The 21,245-nt window shown below is 36.2% G+C and overlaps 3 protein-coding genes across 10 annotated transcripts in view; 2 read left to right on the forward strand and 1 right to left on the reverse strand.

Moving 5' to 3' along the window:
* Positions 1-10,883, forward strand: part of LOC306852552 (uncharacterized protein) — a 109,112-nt gene extending 98,229 nt beyond the window's left edge. For 3 of the 8 annotated variants that reach the window (XM_079389469.1, XM_079389468.1, XM_079389467.1), the window contains 5 exons: positions 6,552-6,584; positions 7,713-7,742; positions 7,823-7,898; positions 8,196-8,249; positions 9,279-10,848. In XM_079389469.1, coding sequence (XP_079245595.1) covers positions 6,552-6,584; positions 7,713-7,742; positions 7,823-7,898; positions 8,196-8,249; positions 9,279-9,381 — 296 coding nt within the window. In that variant the 3' untranslated portion in view covers positions 9,382-10,848. Of the gene's footprint in view, positions 1-3,182; positions 3,361-5,955; positions 6,105-6,179; positions 6,315-6,405; positions 6,437-6,551; positions 6,585-7,712; positions 7,743-7,822; positions 7,899-8,195; positions 8,250-9,278 lie in introns of those variants that run through there. The other 5 variants (XM_079389464.1, XM_079389466.1, XM_079389465.1 and 2 more) reach the window with 5 other exon arrangements.
* LOC306852518 (uncharacterized protein) lies at positions 10,863-14,851 on the reverse strand. The gene is made up of 3 exons (XM_079389415.1): positions 14,136-14,851; positions 13,942-14,028; positions 10,863-13,419 (listed from the first exon to the last, which is right to left on the reverse strand). Exons 1-3 carry the CDS (start codon positions 14,685-14,687, stop codon positions 11,848-11,850), a joined length of 2,211 nt encoding a protein of 736 aa, XP_079245541.1. The 5' UTR covers positions 14,688-14,851; the 3' UTR covers positions 10,863-11,847.
* Positions 14,787-19,524, forward strand: LOC306852603 (uncharacterized protein). The gene is made up of 8 exons (XM_079389580.1): positions 14,787-15,004; positions 15,573-15,697; positions 15,874-16,257; positions 16,362-16,578; positions 16,930-17,156; positions 17,240-17,387; positions 17,813-17,922; positions 18,318-19,524. The coding sequence occupies exons 1-8, from the start codon at positions 14,896-14,898 to the stop codon at positions 18,624-18,626; spliced, it is 1,629 nt and encodes a 542-aa protein (XP_079245706.1). The 5' UTR covers positions 14,787-14,895; the 3' UTR covers positions 18,627-19,524.
* The last annotated feature ends 1,721 nt before the right edge of the window (positions 19,525-21,245 follow it).

Consider the following 21,245-nt stretch of genomic DNA (forward strand, 5'->3'; position numbering starts at 1 on the left):
AAAATGTATATTCGTCGTTTTTTTAATAAACCCACAATAAAAATCGTGGAGGTCTCTAACTTTGACACTTCTCAAAAGAGGCGGATTCTTCTACATTAGGTAAGACATAAGTTTTTATTCCACTCTTTGTATAGCCAACCAGTCGTTGTTGTAAAAGTATTTTAAAGGGGCTATGTGTAGGTTTTTACTTAAAAAAATCTTTAAGATAAGAGTTTTCATTTGTCCATTTATGAGCCAACCATAATGTAATAGGAAGAATGACACCTTGACTGTCCACCAAGGTTGCCTCTATCAGCCTGTAGGCTCAGTTGTGTCTGGAGGAGTCGGGTCCAAATTGGCGCGAAAATTCACAAAATGTGACGTCATGCGCGTTCTCGTCTACAGCGGCAATCGCTAGCGGTAGTGTTTGAAATGGACTCTGTGGACGGAAAGAAGCGACCAGCCTCCAGCACAACCCAAGACACCCACAAAAGCTCATCGTAAGCTTAAAACAAAAAACAAACAAACAAACAAAAAAGCCTCATTTTTAGTGCGCACCGAGAACGAGCATGAGACTGGCTGCAGTTCCTCTAACGGCCATGGTGTCAGTAACTGTTAGAAATTTCAGAACTTACGCAGTGCTCCTTTAAATGAAGAAAATATATAGGCTATAAATAATTGAAAATGTAGAAAATATGGTATATGCAGTGTGCAAAAAAAAAAAAATAAAAAAATTAAAAAAAAGGTATATACGGTGTGTAAAAAATAAAAAAATCAGACCTCATGGTCTACCGGTAGGTGCCCCCCCAGACAAAAATGTGAAACTCCGCCTATGGTGCTAGTAGTGGAAAGGCGTTTGAGATCAAATGAAGCTAGGAGTGACTGGAAGTCTGTAGCATAAGGCCTGTCTAGGTGAATGTTGAAATCGCCGAAGACTAAGAGTGGAGTGCCATCCTCCATGAAAGAGGACAGCAGCCCGTCCAGCTCCTCTAGGAAGGTTGGTGGTATTTGGCCTGGGGGACGGTAGATTACCACAATCTGGAGTTTTATAGAAGCTGTTACAGTTATGGCATGAGATTCAAATGAGTTGAGATTGCCTAGGGGAGAGAGGGTTGAGTATTTCCAATTGTTTGAAATGAGCAGACCAGTGCCTCCACCCTGGCCAACTTGCCTAGGGGTGTGAGAGAAAGAGAAATTGTGAGAGAGAGCAGCTGGGGTTGCTGAGTCTTCTGGACGAATCCAGGTCTCAGTCAAGCCCAGGATGCTGAGTGTGGATTGCAAGAAAAAAGCAGAAATGAAGTCGGCTTTACACTTGTTGGTCTTCACACGAGGAGGCTGAGCACGGTTGAACGCTTCCGCTGACATCAAATAAATATAGTCTAGGAAACTAGAGTGAAAACAGCTGTGGCCGGCTTCTGATCAGCCCAGCCAATAAGGTAGGACTGCTAATAGCTCAAGACGAAACTAACACTTCGCACAATCACACAGGCTCGTTTTCAGCTGAGGTGCAAATTATTCTAATTACCAGTAAGTGCAATCAAACAGAAAAACCTCAACGAAAATGCAGAGTAGAAATAGGTAGGAAACGAACGTTTCCTTCCTAGCGGCAAGTAAATAATTTAAACAATAGAACTGCGACCAAGTATTTAAAACACTTACTCGAGTTGTCGTCCGTCTCTTCTGGTGACTAATTGGCTTTCCCCGACTGTAATCGACTGTATCTGGATGATACACAACGATGATCATTTATACAAATGCATGATCTATTTTTATCCACAACAAAGACTCATTCAACATTATAAGTCATAAAGTTTCATAAACATACACATATTCTTAATTAGGCTTTAAATAGAGGCACATTTTTATAAAAAAAAAAAATAATAATAAAATAAAGTGGAATAAAGATTGGATTGTGGCCTTGACTAGCTTTTGATAACTAGATGTTGTTATAATGTGTTTTGGTGTGGATGTTTGATATTATGTGAGACGGTGACATTTTGTTTAAAAAAAAAATTCAATGATTCACATTGAAAATCCAGGAAAATGTCGTCATGGAGGATGTGATTAATATAAGTGTCCCTGATTTTTTTAGTACAAGTCACTATTGAATTCTTGTTACAAAGATTTATGCACCAAAACAAGACTACATAGGAGAAAAGAGAGTGTGATGTAAATATCTTTGTTGAATTTGCTGTATAAAAATATGACACATAATAAAGCTTTTCTAAGACAACAACGTATTTCTAAACTTGATTCTGGCATTTGACTCATGACATTACCATTCAAAACTTTTGGGATTAATGTTGTTGCTTTTTATTATTATTTAAAAAAGTTCCAAGGAATCCTGTCACTGTATAGGCCTAATGGTTTCCACACTTCATTAAGCACAATTTTCTAATAAACAGAAATGTTTCTTGAGCAGCAAATCAGAATATTACAATGAATTCTGAAAGATCATATGACACTTTAGAGGAAAAATCGAACTCTTACATCACAGAGAAAAACCTTAGAACAGTAAACAGAATCAGAGCTTCACTGCCGAGTGTGTTTTACATATACAAGGAATTGTCTTGACAGGATCTAGCGCAAACACAAAAAATAATAATACAGACAATGCATGACTGCACATATTTTGACATACATATAATAGACATAGCCAACATTAAATTAAATGTTTGTTTAATGCAAATTTTTGCTTATGGATTTGCTTATGGAATCTTGCTTATTAAAGCAAGCTAAGCTAAAGCACAACAAACTGAAATCAACAGAGGTTTGCTGTGCTTTATCCTAACATAACACAAAGAATGCCTGCAATCATTCAGTAAGGGACGACTGCACAAAACGTGCAAACTAATAATAAATATTGTTACAATGCGTTTGCACAACGCTGAAAATATTACTTTTTTCCCAAATATTCCATTAAACCTGCTGGGATACAAGGACATTCTCAGTTCCACGCGCATGTCCGGGAAATCATTAATATTCATGTATACTCCGCTCACTGAAACAGAAAATCTCGGAAACCGTAAATCTCTCTTTTTTTTTCTTTCTTTTTTTTTAAACCGTAAATCTCATAACACCGGCCCACATCCAAGTGTGACTGTACACTCACAGTGACATCACAAACCACGCCCATGTCATTCGTGTGGCGGGAAGAGGAACAGCAACAGATCTAAAGTTTTTTTTTTTTTTTTTTGCAAACAGATCTAAAGTGAAAGGAAAAAACCCCAGCAGCTGCCATTTCCGTTTATTTTTCCTGACAAAGTTCTCGACGGATTTCATATAAAACATGTGATCTATTAAGGTTTTGTGCTGTTTGTTTGTTTTCTAGCGTTATGTTGGATTTGTGACCTACACGAAGTTATTCTTCCTCAACCTCCGGTAAGAGCTGTTGTTTTCAGAGTCAGGAAACCTTCTTACATCATAAACTGAAGGACTATAAAGAGTTCACTATAAAGAGTTGACTATAAAGAGTTCACCTTCTGTCTGATTTAACCCATTAGCTTTGTTGGTGTAAATCAACATACTGTAGATTGGTTCAGTGATATTAAATAATATGTTTGACTTGAATATAACCAATTAATTTACATACATTATTTTCAGTGAAGGAAAAGCATGGTAGGCCTAAAATGATGAAGATTTCTCCAGGTTCCTCATTTTGGATCAGTTTACAAAAGGAAGGTTTTGAGTCTCGATCTGTTACAGAACTACTTGACTCATGTGTTTTGAAAATATAAACAGTTGTAATATTAGCATACCAAATAATAAATTAATAAAACTTAATAATGTTTTACTGTAATTAAATGTATGATTTACAGACAGTAGCTTATGCTTGTCAGTTTTAGGCCCAAAACCTTATTTCTCAAGCAGGTTTAAATAGTTTAATATGGGGTAACCCTATGTGTCACTATATCCACATAATAGGAACTGTGTTTCTTTTAATTGCTTGTCTTATGCATAAAATCAAGACCACATTTAAATCTCAACATGCATTTTTAAAAGTAGAAATTATGTATTTATAGTTTTTAAATATGTTTTGGAGAGCCAGGCCCCAGCCCAACTCTAAACCTGACCTCTTCTCAACAGTGTAAAACACACGAAATGGCAGATAAAGTACAGTCACAGGTTTATTTGTTACACAAACTAGCAATATAAAACAGTATAAAATTACTTATGTTGCATTCTAAGTTTTCCGAAGCCATACAATATGTGAGGAACAGCGTGAAATGTAAGGTTTTAATCACTGAAAATAATCTCAGTCACCAATGCAGTCTCCTCTCATAAAATAAATCTGAACAAAAGCATGACACAATCAATCAAGAGACACAGAATAGACAGTTGCAAATGGTTAGGTTTAAAAAACTGTGGGTAACACTTTAGAATACGGTTTCTTACTTACTGTATAACTAATAAGGATTTATTGAAGAACTAACTGGTAATTAACACTTGGCGCACTACTGTTAACTACTAAGGGAGATGTTAACCATTTAAAAGCAATTGAAGTGGACTCGACCGGTCTCCTGTGTCGTCGGTAGCGGTGCTGGATCTCGTGCGGGAGCTGGGCTCAGAGAAACTGAGACCACCACTGTGCGTTTCACTCACAGCTGCAATATGCTTTTACTGACTCCATAACCTGCCCATAAACAAACAGTGTACAGCTCTGACAACATATTTTAACATCTGAATTATTTAGATTCAGTATCTGTAAAAATAAAAATAATTTGTTTTATGCAAAGGATCAGGCATTTCCATCACGTAAAACAGAAAAGGCATGTGCAACTGACATTACGTACCTGTTGTTTTGCATAACATAAATTGATTTACAGAACAGTAATGATTTTATAGATTAAATAAAATGTACACAAACCTGTATTTCGCCAAAGAAATGCACCAATTCAGTGGTGCTGCAACGTCCCTCTCCTGAAGAGGATGAAATAATACCTGTGTTCAGTGAGAGGGGTGGAGTTAATCATTAACACAACACAAAAACTACCCAAGACTAAAAAAAAAAAATACATGACCCATCAGCTTTATCCCAGTGTTTCGGTAAATAAATAAATAAATAAAAACCACCATTTTACAGAGTGTATCTGTATCTGTAGTAAGTTGGATAATTATGGCAAGACAGTGGAGTTCTGCTTCAGAAAGGAACCACATTTCTTACAGAACATGTGCACAAAGCAATTATTTACCATACAGGCAAAAGCATAAGGGATGAGAACCAGAAAGGCTTAAGTGACATTTCACTAACTTTACAGGAGGGCCAAAACAAAAACTTACCATAGGTTGATCTGACTTTGTGCACTGATATCAATTGTTTATAATAAATGTGTACACTCATGGATGACATTGTACTTTTGCCAGTAGAAAGAGCTCATCAAGAGCTTTATATATATATATATATATATATATATATATATATATATATATATATATATATATATATTCAGTGGTGTGAAAAAGTGTTGGCCCCCTTCCTGATTTTTTTTTATGTACAATTATAGTGATGAGTTCTTTTGGGTGTGCAGCAAACAAAATGCATATTTAATTTCCATTATAGGCTAATAATAGTAGTAGTGGACTGCAATAAAGTTGCTAACTTGCTACTGTAGTGCTTTGTACTCCTTTTACTCAAGTACTTTTGAAAATGAATTAAGCCTACTTATAATTTTACTGGAGTAATATTTTATTGGGGTATCTGTACTTTTACAGAATATATGTCATAATGACAAAATTATTACCCAATAAATATTTTCTCTGTTTAAATCTTGATGAGTGTCTAAATATAGGTTTACTGCCTATAAAACAATGCCAAATGATTGCAAGTCGCTCTATGAAGAATGTACCATTCTTTTTTATCATTTTATATTTTCTTTTCCTTTTAAAGTTTTTAATCATGCACAAACACATATTTTCATTCATTTTTAAAGCACATTTAAAAAAAAGGTGTATTAATTAAAACCTTGTTTCATACAGAATTTACTCTTTTTCAGCATTGAATCATGATCATCATCAATGTGACGTGTGGAGAGATTCAGACTCCAGTGGGGTTTCTGTATGTGATTCTGCCTGGAATACTGAATCAAACACTCAGTGGAGACTGTGATCAGAGCTGGTATTTACAGGTGAGTGCGTTTCTGTCCTCAAACTACACCATTACACACACACAGACACGATCTGATGGTGTTGTATTTGTTCAGGATGGGCATCTGATAGCAGTTCCAGCAAATCCTCAGAAACTGATTGCTCCTGTTATTTCTGTCTCGTCTGATCGTCTCGTCACGTCTCGCTGTGTGAATCTGAATCATCAGATCATCTGTGATTCTGCTGATGGAGTGTAAACACTCAATCTCTCTCAACACTCATCTGTTTAATAGTAATGTATTATTATTTATTCTGCTTTAATTCTTCTTTCCTTCATTTCAGTTTCATTTCAGTCGTGTGACTGCATTCAGAGGTGAGAGAAACAGTGAAACACATCAGTGTGTCCAGATTGAGATCAAACTCTGTGTTGAACTGAATCTTCTGTGAATCTTCAAGTGAATCATGATGATTGTGAATGTGTTTTTCAGCGAGGAATCAAACTGCAGCGACTCCAAACCCAGGTGAGTTTCAGCTGATAAACATCTAATAAAACTCTGCAGATCAGGGCCCGTATTCATGAAGAATTTTAATGCAAAAAGTAGCTCCTGGTGACAAAATTCTAAGAAAATTCTTAGAAATGTGGGCGTTTACTCTTAAAATTAAAGAAAAAATCCTAGTAAAGAAAAAAGTAATTCAGAAAGCATCTTAACCCTTAAAAGAGGTCATAAGGTCAAACTTGTTAGGAGTACGGACGAGGACTTTTAAGGGGCTTAAGAGTTTCTAGAAGCGGAGAAAATGGACGAAAATGAAGAGGGAGAAGAAATGTGTTGCACACAATGCATGACAGTGAGTTAATAAGACGCTACACATTAGTTCGTGCAGGGATCATGTTTGTGACTGATCTTATTAAAGACATGCTAACATCTCAGACACCGCACAGAATTGCCATAGCGCCAGAAATCACTACATTAACATATTTGGCAACTGGAAAAATGCAACTATGCAGCAGTGATGATTTGGGTCTGTTACAGCACTTATTAGGCTATGTCTCTGTTCATTTCCTATAAAACACAGTAAATATGCAGGGCCGGCGCCAAGGCGCCCAAACGAGTTACTGTGCCCCCCACTTCTCTCCCCTCCTTGCTGAACGCGATCGATTTTGAAAGTGAAAGAATATATATATACATATATAATGTGTGTGTGTGAGAAAGAGCGAGAGGAAAAATTCCGCCTGTAATTTCAAAGTGAAGGCTTAATATACCCTACTCTTAAAAGCACTCTTTTATTTCCTTCTTGACAACCAACCAATCACAGTCTTCAAAAGATTGTGTCATACATAGCAACGGGGTCAACCCCGCCTCCTCACTAAGATGAAAGTTTTTGTCTTTTCCTTACTCAGAGTTGCTCTCAGATCGGTCCCGGATCGCTCTTAAGCTAAGACGCCTACGTAAAAGTTTTTAAGCTAAATTAAGAGTTTTCTGAGAGGATTCTTAGAATCTTTATGAAACTCTTAGCTAAAAACTTTTACTGCTATTTAGGAGAACTCTTAGTGGTATGATAAAATGATTTGTGAATACAGGCCCTGATTCACACTCAATCCACTTTCAGTCCTTTCTCTCATATTTATCATCACTGTGTGTTTTTTAAAGATGATCTGAATGAGTCTCTCCAGCACTCAGGTACAACATTCACAGCTTTAAACCTCTTTATTGAATAATTGTTATAGAAGAGCTGATTTGATATTTGATCACTTGTTTAGATCAGTTGTGGTGGCTGTTTGCTCTCCTCATCATCGTCATCTTGATGTGTTTCTTGCTGCGTAAAAGGATCTTCAGGTGAGTCATGAAGGTTTAATTGTGTCAGAAAGATTCGTAAAAAAACTAAAATATGATTAAACCTGAACTTAATGTGGTGAGAGTAATGAACACAATATGCTTGCTTTATTTGCACAAATATTGTCCCCATCTTTAAATATACAATGTTTATTGATACATCACTATTTTATGATTTACTGGTATAGTAAATTGTTTTGTGCACCCCACTTTAAAAACCCCCGACTTAAACTATAAAAGCTCTCTATATACAAAGAAATATGCTGATGAATATAATACTAAGTGTCAGTCTGTGCTCAGTTGTTTTAGGAGGGTAGTGTTGTCCATCTGTCAGCGAACTGATTCAGGAATCAGGTGAGTGAATCAAACTGAGAGAAAGAAACACTTGAACTGAGTTTGACTGAATCATGATTAAGAGCTGAACCAGACGGATGGATGATGTTTGAACATAGAGACTTGACACAAACTCTATGAATCATCATGTTTAAATGAATCTTCAGCTCAATGAATCATCATGTTTAAAAGAATCTTCAGCTCAATGATTCTTCATGTTTAAATGAATCTTCAGCTCAATGAATCTTCATGTTTAAATGAATCTTCAGCTCAATGATTCTTCATGTTTAAATGAATCTTCAGCTCAATGATTCTTCATGTTTAAATGAATCTTCAGCTCAATGATTCTTCATGTTTAAATGAATCTTCAGCTCAATGATTCTTCATGTTTAAATGAATCTTCAGCTCAATGATTCTTCATGTTTAAATGAATCTTCAGCTCAATGATTCTTCATGTTTAAATGAATCTTCAGCTCAATGATTCTTCATGTTTAAATGAATCTTCAGCTCAATGATTCTTCATGTTTAAATGAATCTTCAGCTCAATGATTCTTCATGTTTAAATGAATCTTCAGCTCAATGAATCATCATGTTTAAATGAATCTTCACCTCTGATTCTTCATGTTTAAATGAATCTTCAGCTCAATGATTCTTCATGTTTAAATGAATCTTCAGCTCAATGATTCTTCATGTTTAAATGAATCTTCAGCTCAATGATTCTTCATGTTTAAATGAATCTTCACCTCTGATTCTTCATGTTTAAATGAATCTTCAGCTCAATGATTCTTCATGTTTAAATGAATCTTCACCTCTGATTCTTCATGTTTAAATGAATCTTCAGCTCAATGATTCTTCATGTTTAAATGAATCTTCAGCTCAATGATTCTTCATGTTTAAATGAATCTTCAGCTCAATGAATCATCATGTTTAAATGAATCTTCAGCTCAATGATTCTTCATGTTTAAATGAATCTTCACCTCTGATTCTTCATGTTTAAATGAATCTTCTGCTCAATGAGTCTTCATGTTTAAATGAATCTGATTCTCTCAGGGATCCTGAATCTGGTGTCCAGATGAGCTTCAGATCAGATGATCCTCTTTCACTGAATGAATCTGAATCTGAGCAGATAAACAGCTCCATGTTTAGAGGATGATCTTCATCTGATGGATTGAATCAATATCTCAGGACATTTTGCTATGGACTCAAACTCAGGGTCAGAGAGCGGTGATTCGTTACGCTTCTGCATGCATTAGCTATTTGCTCATACTACATCATTACAGGATAAATAAGACATTTTCAACCCTAAAGTAACTTTTCTGCACTGATACATTAAAAAAAAAAGGCTAGAAACCTGCTGTCTATTTTCTCTTTCTGCCTCATGGTGTTTTCGCTGCTGTTTGAAATATCAGTGCATTATTCTTAAATCTATATTTAAGAGTCATATATTTATATACAACTCTGCATGACATAAAGGTATTTATCATATTTTCTTTTTAAAGGAAAAGCTATGCATTTTTTTCACACACACACCGTGAACACACACCCGGAGCAGTGGGCAGCCATGCTGCGGCGCCCGGGGAGCAATTGGGGGTTCGGTGCCTTGCTCAAGGGCACCTCAGTCCCCTTCTCACCTCAGTGTGACAGTGTGTGTGTGTGTGTGTGTGTGTGTGTGCGTGCGTGCATGTTTGTGTGTGTGTGTGGCTCACTATTCTCGGGTCTCCTGTCTGTGTGTGTGGCTCACTATTTTCGGGCCTCCTGTCTGTGTGTGTGTCTGTGTCTGTGTGTGTGTGTGTGTGTGTGTGTGTGTGTGTGTGTTTATGTTGTTTATGAGGACACAAATGTGTATAATGACATGGGTATGACAGAGGTATTACAATATGAAGGTGGTTTATGAGGACACTGCCTATGTCCCCGTAATTCAAAAGGCTTAAAAAACATACTAAATGGTGTTTTTTTGAAAATCTAAAAATGCACAAAGTCTCCTGTGAGGCTAAGTTTAGGTGTAGGGTTGGTGTAGGGCAATAGCACACACAGTTTGTTCAGTATAAAAACCATTACGCCAATGGGATGAACACATAAAACATGGAAACACAACATGTGTGTGTGTGTGTGTGTTTATGCATGCAGGTATACGGAAACAGTTGAAGTCAAGTCAAGTCACCTTTATTTATATAGCTCTTTTAATAATACAGATTGTGTCAAAGCACTTAACAGTATCAGATTGGAGGATACACTGCAAAAACTGAAATCCAAGAAAGTTAAAAAATGCTTATTTCTAGAAAATGTGTCTTGTTTTTTGCCATTAAAGATAAATAGTCTTATAAAATACATTGCAGATTAGACTATAAATCTTAATTTAAGAAAATGTATCTTCTTAGGTCTAGGCAAGTAAATGTTAACTAATTTTGAGTAAGATTTTACTAGAAACATGTGATAGCTATAAAGCCCAATTGTTCAGTTAGATTGTTGTGCTAATTTTAAGACTGATACCACCCCTAAAAACTCTAATTTCAAGAACCTTGAGAAAGGATTGTTTTTTGTTTTTTTAATGATCCGAGTCTGTCGGTTTTTTGAAAATTCATTTAAGAAAAATTGCTTGTGTGAACATAAAACACTTGGCTAAAAAGTGGTTTAATTCTGATTTATTTCATATTGAAATAAAAGAAAAATTGCAAATGTTGTACCATCAACAACTTATTCAACATTACAGAATTTTCTGTAGCACAATCACATCTAACAGATTTCTCCCTGTCACAACAGACAGTACTTAACACAAGTATCAAAATATCCCCCAAGGAATATTCTGGGTTCATTACAGGTTTTGCTCAATCAGCAGCATTTGTTGCATAACGCAGATTAATCACAAAAATAAATAACTTTCACTTTTTGTTCAAAAAAAGGTTTGATCAACATTATGCTACTGACAGAGCTTAACTTGTATTAAACCCAGAATATTCCTTTAAAACATCACAATGATAAATGGAAGAAACAAATTTGTTATACGCTTCAAATAAGTCAAAACAAATTTACAGAACACACAAGTTTCTCACACATTTGAAGCTTTATGTAATTCGATTACATCTCCAAGGTAATATTTTGTAGGGACATATGTCATGTCCTTGTGATTGAAACTGTAATACGGTGTGAAATCTACAAGTTCATCTGCGTTTATGAGTTCAGTTCCCTCTGCCTGGTTGGGAACTTCGATTTTATAAGACATGTAGTCTCTGTCAAAACAGACAGTACTGTACCTCTGACACTCAAAACAATACAAAGATGAATTTATGACATAAATGTTCCTCACAAGTCCAAATTCGGGCAGGCTACTAGAACTTACCATACACACAAGTAGTGTTTTTTCACAAATGTATTTGTTACCATTCAAAGTAATCCACTTAACAGACACTGCATGGTATACCTGATCAACTCCAAAGTAGTCCTTTACTTTTCCTTTTAAATAGGGCATATTTTTTACTTCTGATACAGGTCCCAACACACATTCACTAGTAAAAATGGGGTGATTGGAACTGTTCACATTCTGACAGCATTCAAACATTTGATTATGCCTAATCAAGGACTTGCAGACATTTTTAAAATTTACTTTTGAAACCCATTTTTTTTAAAAACAATGTTTGGATTCGAATCTCATGCACATGTGACGGAGCATTGGTCCCAACAGTTTAATCTGGGATGGAACATGAATCAAGTAATGTTGTTTAGGTGTAATGTTGTAATCTGAGAAAAGGTCCTTAAAATGCTTAAGATGCTGTTCGATAAGTACTTTCAACTTGTCAATAGTCTCAAGACATATAACAGGTGAAAACAAAATCTGAACTATCTCCAGAAGTTCAAGAATGAATGAAAAATATGCACTACCTTTAATTACATCCAACAGAAACGGCAATATTTTGAGCAAAACAAGCATTTGACCTGAGGACTGCTTCAGTTTATTGTCATTGGAAGCTAATGTGCTGTATGCAATAGGACAAGGCCTATCTCTAGTATCTTGTGGAGAGTATGGGAAGCCAATGATATCAGCATTGAAAGCATCTAGGTCCAGTTGTCCCGAAAGAACCAATTGTTTCAACATGCACTTAAGTTCCAAGGGAGCAATGCCCTCAAGAATTACGTGCATTATATCTTGAGGTGTTTGCTGGATTAAATTGAAGGCAGGGAAATCCATTACTTTGCTCCTTCGGTTTATTCCGTATGTAGTTTTAAGGCTGTTCCTGAGAAACTCAGTGCTGGCTTTCTCAATGTCACTGCACTGTCGAATATGTCTTTCCAGTGTTCTTTGCTCAAAGTTTTCTTCATTGAAAAACATTTGCATGTCTTCAAAAGAACATTCACAATGTCTGCATTTACTATATGCAAAGCCCACACCCTCTTTAAATCCACACAGCTCATGTTGAGCTAATGTATCTCCACATATGGAAACCACTGCTCCATATATTTCATGTTCACCACTCGCAAGATGAATTTTCACGCCATTATAAAGCTTTACCAAGTCCTCATGCAGTCTTGCCAATATGGCATCAACTCCACATTGTGAGAGGTCACTTTTCTTCGCAATGGCAAGAAGGCGGATCGAAGCTAATTTGGACCTGTACTTTGGATTAATGTTTCCCAAAGTGTAGTAAAACATGAGCAATTTATTCTTTGAAGCATGAGACCCAAGTGGATTGCAAATTTCGATTTCATCTGAATAAAGGATTATCTGTAAAGCAGAGGGTTTAGAGGAAAATAAAGGGTGTGATGGCATGAGTTCGCCATCTATGATGTCATAAAAGTATCCACTGCTGCACTTCTGAGGTCCACCATTTATCATTGCAAAGATTTTTGGATGAGACAGTACTTGTTCTAAACTTTTTATTAGAGGTATATAATGGAAGCATTTGTTTTTTATGCAGAGGTCTCTTCTTTTTTCTCTTTTTTGAGAGCATACTGCTAATCCAACTGGAACTTCTTCAGCTTCCACAAAACTGAATTTTTCTTTTATGACACTGTCTTGCCTGTATGTTGTTGAAACTGCAGCAAATGGATCTTTAAAGCAGTCAAAGATTCCCAAAGCTTCTTGTCGAATCTCGCTTTCTAAATGTCTGTTGAACACTGTTCGTAGCTGACTCCTCAAGCTGTTCAATAACTGAGCTTGATACTCCTGAACCGCTGCCACAACGTCATTCACTCCGCTCTGGGGGGGTAAAAAAAAAAAACTTAACAGGGAAATACACTAAAAATTACATAAATAATTACTAATTGTGTCATTTTCCGTGCACGTATAGATCTTTTTTTAAACCACCTGTCATAAAGACAAAAACATGTTTTTAGGAATCTGTATGCACTTTTATGTAATTGGGCATCTGAATAAAAACAAATAAATAAAAATACCGTAACAAGGGTTGAGCTTTACTATTGTTCTGCCTTTCTTGTAAACAAACAGTAAATCCAAAAGTTAATGGATAAAAAATTATACGTTAGCATTAGACACTATGTGACTAAAGCGCTTACACATACTGGTGGATTAGCTATTACAGAAACAATGTATTTTGGTAACCAAAAATAAAGTTAGTTTAGGGCAGCTGTGGCACAAACCTTACATTAGATGGTTGTCTAATAAATTCAAACACTGTGTGTGTGTGTGTGTGTGTGTGTGTATTCATACATAAACAACATTAACAGAACATTTGTAAGATTTGTATTTATTGATACTAACCTGTGAGAGATGATGTTTCTCTCTAGCAGTCATCACAACAGCAGTGGCATGTCTGGACAGCACATCATCACTTGATAATTCATCATTCTACACACGACAAAAAAAACAAAAACATCTTAACTGTATAATAATTGCATTATATAAAAGACTGTGAAATGATAGTAACAATATAACATCAAAAGTTATTCACTTACCGTGGTTTCTTTGGGGAGGCATGAAGAACACGAGTCATCCGGAGGCCTGTTTGGAATGAGTAGAGTGGGATTCGAATCTGCATCCTGTATTTCCAGGTTCTGAGGCGATGGCAAAACGGAGTTACTGTTTAAGCCAGAAAACACTGTTTCGCTAGTGCCAAAATCACCAAAATGTTCCACAGAAAGAGGGGGTTGTAGATCCACAGTGTTTCTCAGTGTCATTCCATTATCCGGACTGTTACCCGAGTTCCCTGCTTCCTGAGCCACCAATGTAGGCCCACTATCTGCCCACACATTGCTGCTGGATGCCTCGTGTACTGATCTCTCTCTCCGAAGTGATCTGCTCCCGCTCACGCCGTCTAGATACTGTGAATGTGTTCGTCTGACGTGATACCAAAAAGAGTTGTAGACTCGATACTCTTTAGTGCATCCATCTATTCCACAAACCACGCGGAAATCTGGACTACGACTGTGTGCAACATTAATGTGACTCAACAAAGATTTAAGAGTAAGAGCCACAAATACGTAACAAATGACGCAGCGCCAAATCATTTTTCTCCGAGAAATAAAACAGCAGAAATATTGAGTATAAAATCGATGACAAATGTATCTTTTAACCGCAGTTTTCAGTTACATCTGGAACACTACTATTATTACATGCCAAACCAAACATAAAAAAAAAAACCACAGGAAATTAGAAAACGCGCGCTGAGCATGCGCAATAGTGCTTTGACCCTGTGACGCATTAACGTCAAGACGCATGCGTAATCATCGCGCCAAAGTGCAGTTAGGAGACGAAGGCACTTCCTCCTCCCGCCAGTTTTTCGCCATGGATGGACTCGACGAGGTTGCGATTTCCACTCTTAAAGGTTAGTAATTTCTAAAATCGCTTAATTGTTTATTATGGTAATTGAAATTTGAAATAGATTGTATTCGAAATAGAGAATGAGGAGTTATGTCACATTCTCATTCTCAATTGAATTGTAATCGAATATGCAATGCTTCCTGCTGGGAAAAAACACGTTCCTGTATCGAATTAAATTAAGTTAACTGAATATTACAAAATTCAGTCTCTTTCTCTTGAGATCTGTTTAATAAATATTTTCCAGTTTGTTTTCCATGACCTTAGTTGTACTAATAAGTGCTAAATTTATTTGTATTTATTTATTTATGTTTTAATATCCAAACGTGAGTTATTTTTTTGTGATATCATCGAAGGGCATTATCATTTAAGATGTTGACTAACAATATATATATATATATATATATATATATATATATATATATATATATATATATATATATATATATAATATGGATAAACAATTTTAATTAGCTATATTGACATGTGTATATATATTTTTTAAATATCTGAAGTCTTCTGCGCGCAAAGTATACGTGAGTTACACTGACTAATGTATTTGCATTTGTTCTAAGCTGCTAACATTGGGGAAGACATTTTACCAACTCTCTCACGGGAGGATATCCGAGATCTATTTCCTGGTCCTGAGCACTTCCTGCGGCGCAAAGCCATTTGGCTTTTGACTCATAAGGAAGAACAGGTAATTAACTTTAAGTATTTTGGATATTTTTAACCTGTTAATGGGCATAATTTCAGTACAGATAATTTATATGCAAGTTGGTGTGGTTGAAGAATAACATATACATACATGAGACACTCTGTGAATAAAATAAATTACTTTATCTGGTTTGATTAATGTATATATTTGTATTTTAGGGACACACCATTCCTGTTGATGTCCAAGGTTCATCAGCAGATGACGAACATACTGACAGTTCAAAACAAGATGACCCCAGCACTTCAAAGTTTTTAAAGTTACCCAGCCCAGAATATGTTCTCTTCACTGATAGTGAACTACAACACATGAGACGCACATACTTTGAGCAGCAGCGTCTTGGAAAAGAGGGTGACGTCACCTTATCGAAGGAGCTGTTCTGCCGGCTCATCCGAAATACCATGACAAACATGATATCAATTGCAAGAGCGGCTTCAGATGACTACAAATATCCCACTAAATATGAAGTTATTGCCATGGCAAAACGGTTAGTGGAATACTACCCTATGATAAAAGATAAATCAACTGGATCTAGGCATGAGTGGGTGAGTGACATCATTCAATTAATTATAAAAAAAAAAAAAAAACATTGTTTTGCTGCTAACATTGCTTCAAAATCATTCATTGATGCTTTTGTTCTGTTGTACAGGACACTGTTGCCAAAAAGCTCCTGAAGCGACTTTCAAATATCCGAAGTCCCGTGAAGGCCAAACAGCCTCCTTCCAAAAGAGCACGTCAGGACAGAGAACCACCTGCTGCAGTGGCAAGTGACTATGATGCTGATTCCAGTGCATCAACAGTCAATCTGTCACCACCCTCAAGATCAAGCACCCCACGGCAAGATAATGACAGCATCGATGAAGCATGTAAGTACGTTAAAATTTACTTTAAAATAAGGTGGCCAGACGTGCCACTTCCTGAGGACACGTTCTGCACAGGATTTCTAAGCTGCCTAAAATATCCAGGCATTGGTTGCACCGATCGCAAACAACCAACACCTTGTTATTTTAGGCAATTTAGAAATCCTGTGAAGAACGTGTCCTCAGGAAGTGGCACGTCTGGACATCTTACTTCAAAATGTATTAGTGTATTTTGTAAATAACATAATGTTTGGTAATATATGTATGCCTGTATTTTTACTTTTATGTAGAATATATTCTGGAATTGTTGATTTTGTGCGTCTTGTACAGTAATTATATGTTATGGCTAAATTGTAGCTGATGCTCCAGACAACAGCCTTGACAGCCAGAAAACCCAGGCAAGACATTACAGGACTCTGCAAGAAATGTACAAAGCAAAGAAGCCAAACAAAGCTGCTGTAACCCATCTATTAGACCTGGAGTTCCAGTCCAGAAGAAATTTCATTGACTCGAATGCTTTGAAGGAGCAAGACAAACCAACAAAAATTTTGCAAGCATACCCCTGCTTCAAAGAACTGGACCATGTGGGTACACAGAAGCATACTTCAGACAGATGTATAATGTACTTTTTTTTTATATATATATATTAAATGAATAATTATTTCAGGCAATGGATGAACTGCGGAGAATCATTGAGCCAGACAATTGCCAATACATTTCTGAGGTGAAGGGCAGGTGGGAGACCTTCTACTCCAAGGTTCAGTTTTATGGAGTGATGAAGAAAGTCATGAAGCCTCCAAGGACATTAAATGGAGGTAAAGCTTTATTTAATTCTAGGGTTCTCCAGTTCAGCCAAATCTAATCAAACACACCTGAACAAGCTAATCATAATTTTCAGGTCCTACTAGAAATCTACAGGCTAGTGAGTTTGATCAAGGTTGGAGTTAAACTCCACTCTCAAGGGCCAGAGTTGAGAACCTTTGTTATAGATCAGTGGTTTTCAGTTCAAAAAAAGTTTTTCAGTTGAAAACAATGTTGTGTAAACAGCTCCTTAATTCAGTTCATGGAGCTATTTTAATGAACTTGTGATCTGAATTAGGTCTGTTAAATAAAGGAGACATACAAAATGTCCAGAGCAGTGGGTCTCCAGAATCAGAAACCAATGGTATAGATTACACCCACAGATGTACTATATGATATTGATATAAATGTTTTTTTTTTTTTTCCTTTCCTTAACTAGTTGAACATGCCATTGCTGTTTTTACTGCCCTGCCGCTGCTCTTCGCATCTGGCTCTACAGCACCAAAAAAACAGGTCCCAATCAGTGAGGCTCTTTTCCACGTTCTGACGGTGAGTTTTACTTCAATAGTGATAAATTAAAAGGTGCCTACACGCTCAGTAAAATACTGGGTTAAATCCATCCTAATTGCACTGCACATGTAAAAATTACATGTAAAATTGGCCATGCAACATAAAAAATAGCTGAAAAGGATAGTTAACAGAAAAATTTAAATTCTGTCATTTACTTGCCCACAAGTTGTTTTGAACCTGTATACCTTTCTTTGTTCTGCCGAACACAAAAGTTAGACATTTTAAACAATGTTGATAACCCAACAGATCTGGGTAAGCATTCACTTCCATTGTAGGAATAAAATTCTATAAAAGTGAATGGTGACCCAGATCATATTTAGATTTTTGCTGTGCATGTAATCTAAATTATGTATTTTTTATATTTGTTTTTCTAGCCTTCAGAGGATCCAGATACCTACATCCACAGACGCGCATTTTCCACTCCTGTCTTGCTGGTTGGTGAGGATAACTGCATGGTGGTTGTAGGTACAACCCCAGTTCTAACATTTGACAAAGACTTGCTCTACGAGGGGCCTCTCTACCTCCTGGCCTATTACTATGCATTCCATCTCACATATCCAAAGTGTCTTGCAACACTCTTGTCTGTGTTGCAAACACAAGTTCTGAGAGATGCCATCCACGAGCAGGATGCAACCCCCTCGTACAAAAAGGCCATTCAAGAATGGAGAATGTTTGTTGACTAATTAACATGTTTCAAACATGTTGTATGTCTGAGGCTGTGAGACAGCTGCAGTGTTTTTTGTTTTGTTTTTTTTCTTCTTCCATTTGCACTTAATTTGTGTGGTTAGTTTTTTTTCCCCCCATTTTCAGCAGTTTTATGTCTCTGACATACAATAATACAATACATTTTAGTTATTACTGTTTGTAACTTATGGGACTACTGTTTGAGGTTACAGTGTCGTTCTGTGCCAGTGTTTTTTTTTTATTTTTTTTTATTAAGAGAACTTTTTAGTTAGTTTAGTAATTCACTCTTAGTTTTGCTATACCCCACTTGTTTACGAGAAAAATGTTCATTTGTGAATCTGCCATACATTAAAGGCATAGTTGACCAAAAAATGAAAGTTGTCCTCATTTACTCACCCTTATGTTGTTTCAAACTTGTTTATTTGTTCTGTTGACTACAGAAGAAGATATTTTGGAGAATGTTGGTAACTAGACAGTTGATGGTAGCCATTGACTTTCACAGTTATTTTTTTTCATGCATCAACTGTCTGGCTACCAACGTTCTCCAAAATATCATCTTCTGTACTCAACAGAACAAAGAAACTCATACAGGATTGAAAGAACATAAAGGTTTGAGTATGAATTTTCATTTTGGGATCACTATCTTTTTAATGCAGTACACTGATTCAGTAATTGCTGTTTGAAGCTTAAATGACTGCTGTTTGAGGTTGTGTATGCAGATAGACTGAGGCATAGTGTTTACGCAGATCATTTGCTGTAAATCTGCAAAGGAATTTTTTATTTTTTTGTAAAAATGTAAGTTAGCCTTGGAATCAGTGTATCCTGCTTTTATATGCTCCATTTGTTTAAAAGGCTAAACTTTGGAGAATGTTCTTTAATAAATGTTCAGCAAAGCTGAGTAAGTTATTTTTTCTTCATTTAAAGTGGGGGGGGGGGGTTATTTTGAGAATTTTCATCTTATTTTAGGTTTTTGTGTGAAAAAATCTAAATAAGCTGGATTTAAGGTTAAATATTCTATTCTAGTTTTAAGACCCAACAGTATTTTTAGTGACTAGATTTAAGTTAAAATAATCTAGTTTTAATGCAATTTTTCCTATAATTATTATTATTCAGTGCTTATAAAAAGCTAAAAAGTCTGGTTTTAAGAATTTGTATCTAGTTTTAAGATCCAGTAGCATTTATTATTGACTAGATATTTATGCTACTTTCAAGAATTCTTATTAAGCCGGTTTTGCTTACCCCATTGGCAGATTTTTTTTGCTTGATTTTGGTACACTTTAACTAGATTTAAGTGCATTTTGCTTGTTTTAAGAAGGGTATTTTTTGCAGTGTAGAGTGTCAGTAATGTATAATAATAAGATTAAACACTCAATTTTCAGTTAAAGGCATTTCATTGTTGAATTCAGAGATGTCATTGTCTAGCTCAGTTTACTTTAAATAGTATCTGTGAAATCAAATTGATGATAATCACTAGAAATGAAGTGTCCCCAACTGAGCGCGACAGCGGCAAGGAACCAAAACTCCCTCTGTGACAGAATGTAGAAAAAAACCTTAGGAGAAACCAGACTCAGTCGGGGGACCAGTTCTCCTCTGGACAGGATATTATTGTTTACTTATTGTTTTAATTAAAACTTTAAATGTATTATATTTCTATTTTTATATTGTTGCAATTTCTAACAATAATAGTATTATGTAGTTCGGTATTTTATTATATTTTATTATAGAAGTGATCCCGCCAGAATGCGCACGCACACACACACACACACACACAGCAGTTCCAGCTTTCCTAACCTGACAGCGCAGTGGGTACTTTATCAAATTAAAATACAGTGAGCCAAACATCAGCGCACCCCCCTCTATGTCAATTTACATAATAAATAATAGTTTAGCATTCAGTTACATTGCAAACATGGAAATATTATGGAATATTTGGATTTGTGACGAATGAGAGAGGCATGATACACGAGCACAAAGCCCCATTTCACAAACAGTTGAGTGAGCAAGCCTTTGTCAGTCTATGTGAGAGATGCCTTCAGAATCAGCACATGGCCACTGTCTAGTGGGCTTTGTTTTCAAGTGCGCAACTCTTAAGGCTAGAAGGGATACGGATGGCGCTACATGGCATTTGTTGCGGGGGCGGGGGCATAAGGACATGAAGAGTTTCTTTTCATCACTGATTATCATTTCATATGAGAGTTTTAGCTGAAATAAACTAGGCCAAGAGCAGAAAAAGCAGTCACAGGAAGACAGGAGAAGCACAGGAAACCACAGAACAGAGCACGTGTAGCATGTGTGAGAAACCACCATGATCAGACACACACAGCCTCTTTTAAAACCTTACTGCTCAAAATGATGCTGTTTTTCACCAGAGTAGGTTTGTCTGTTTCTGAGCATTCAGAATGTTGTGGCTGATTTAGTCTCTGAATCATGAACCCTTCCCTGTTTACAGATCACTTGTGTCCAGGTCTGGAGACACTGAGAACATGAAGACTGACTTTCTGACTCTGTTTTGCAGAATACAGTGCCCTCCACTAATATTGGAACATGAGCATTTGCATTTATTAGATAGCATTTATTGATAAACATGAGCAAAGGCGGCTGTGAAAATAAATCTGCAT

This window comes from Barbus barbus, assembly GCF_936440315.1.
Source record: "Barbus barbus genome assembly, chromosome: 3".
NCBI lineage: Eukaryota > Metazoa > Chordata > Actinopteri > Cypriniformes > Cyprinidae > Barbus > Barbus barbus.

Excerpts from the sequence above, each read along its gene's own strand:
- LOC306852603 (XM_079389580.1), top strand. The coding sequence starts at position 14,896 with ATGCGTAATCATCGCGCCAAAGTGCAGTTAGGAGACGAAGGCACTTCC. Across the intron at positions 16,258-16,361 it reads CTGGATCTAGGCATGAGTGG|GACACTGTTGCCAAAAAGCT; the intron begins GTGAGTGACATC and ends TCTGTTGTACAG. Across the intron at positions 16,579-16,929 it reads TGACAGCATCGATGAAGCAT|CTGATGCTCCAGACAACAGC; the intron begins GTAAGTACGTTA and ends GCTAAATTGTAG.
- LOC306852518 (XM_079389415.1), bottom strand. The coding sequence starts at position 14,687 with ATGATTTGGCGCTGCGTCATTTGTTACGTATTTGTGGCTCTTACTCTT. Across the intron at positions 14,029-14,135 it reads GCCTCCCCAAAGAAACCACG|AATGATGAATTATCAAGTGA; the intron begins GTAAGTGAATAA and ends TGTCGTGTGTAG. Across the intron at positions 13,420-13,941 it reads AGAAACATCATCTCTCACAG|AGCGGAGTGAATGACGTTGT; the intron begins GTTAGTATCAAT and ends TTACCCCCCCAG.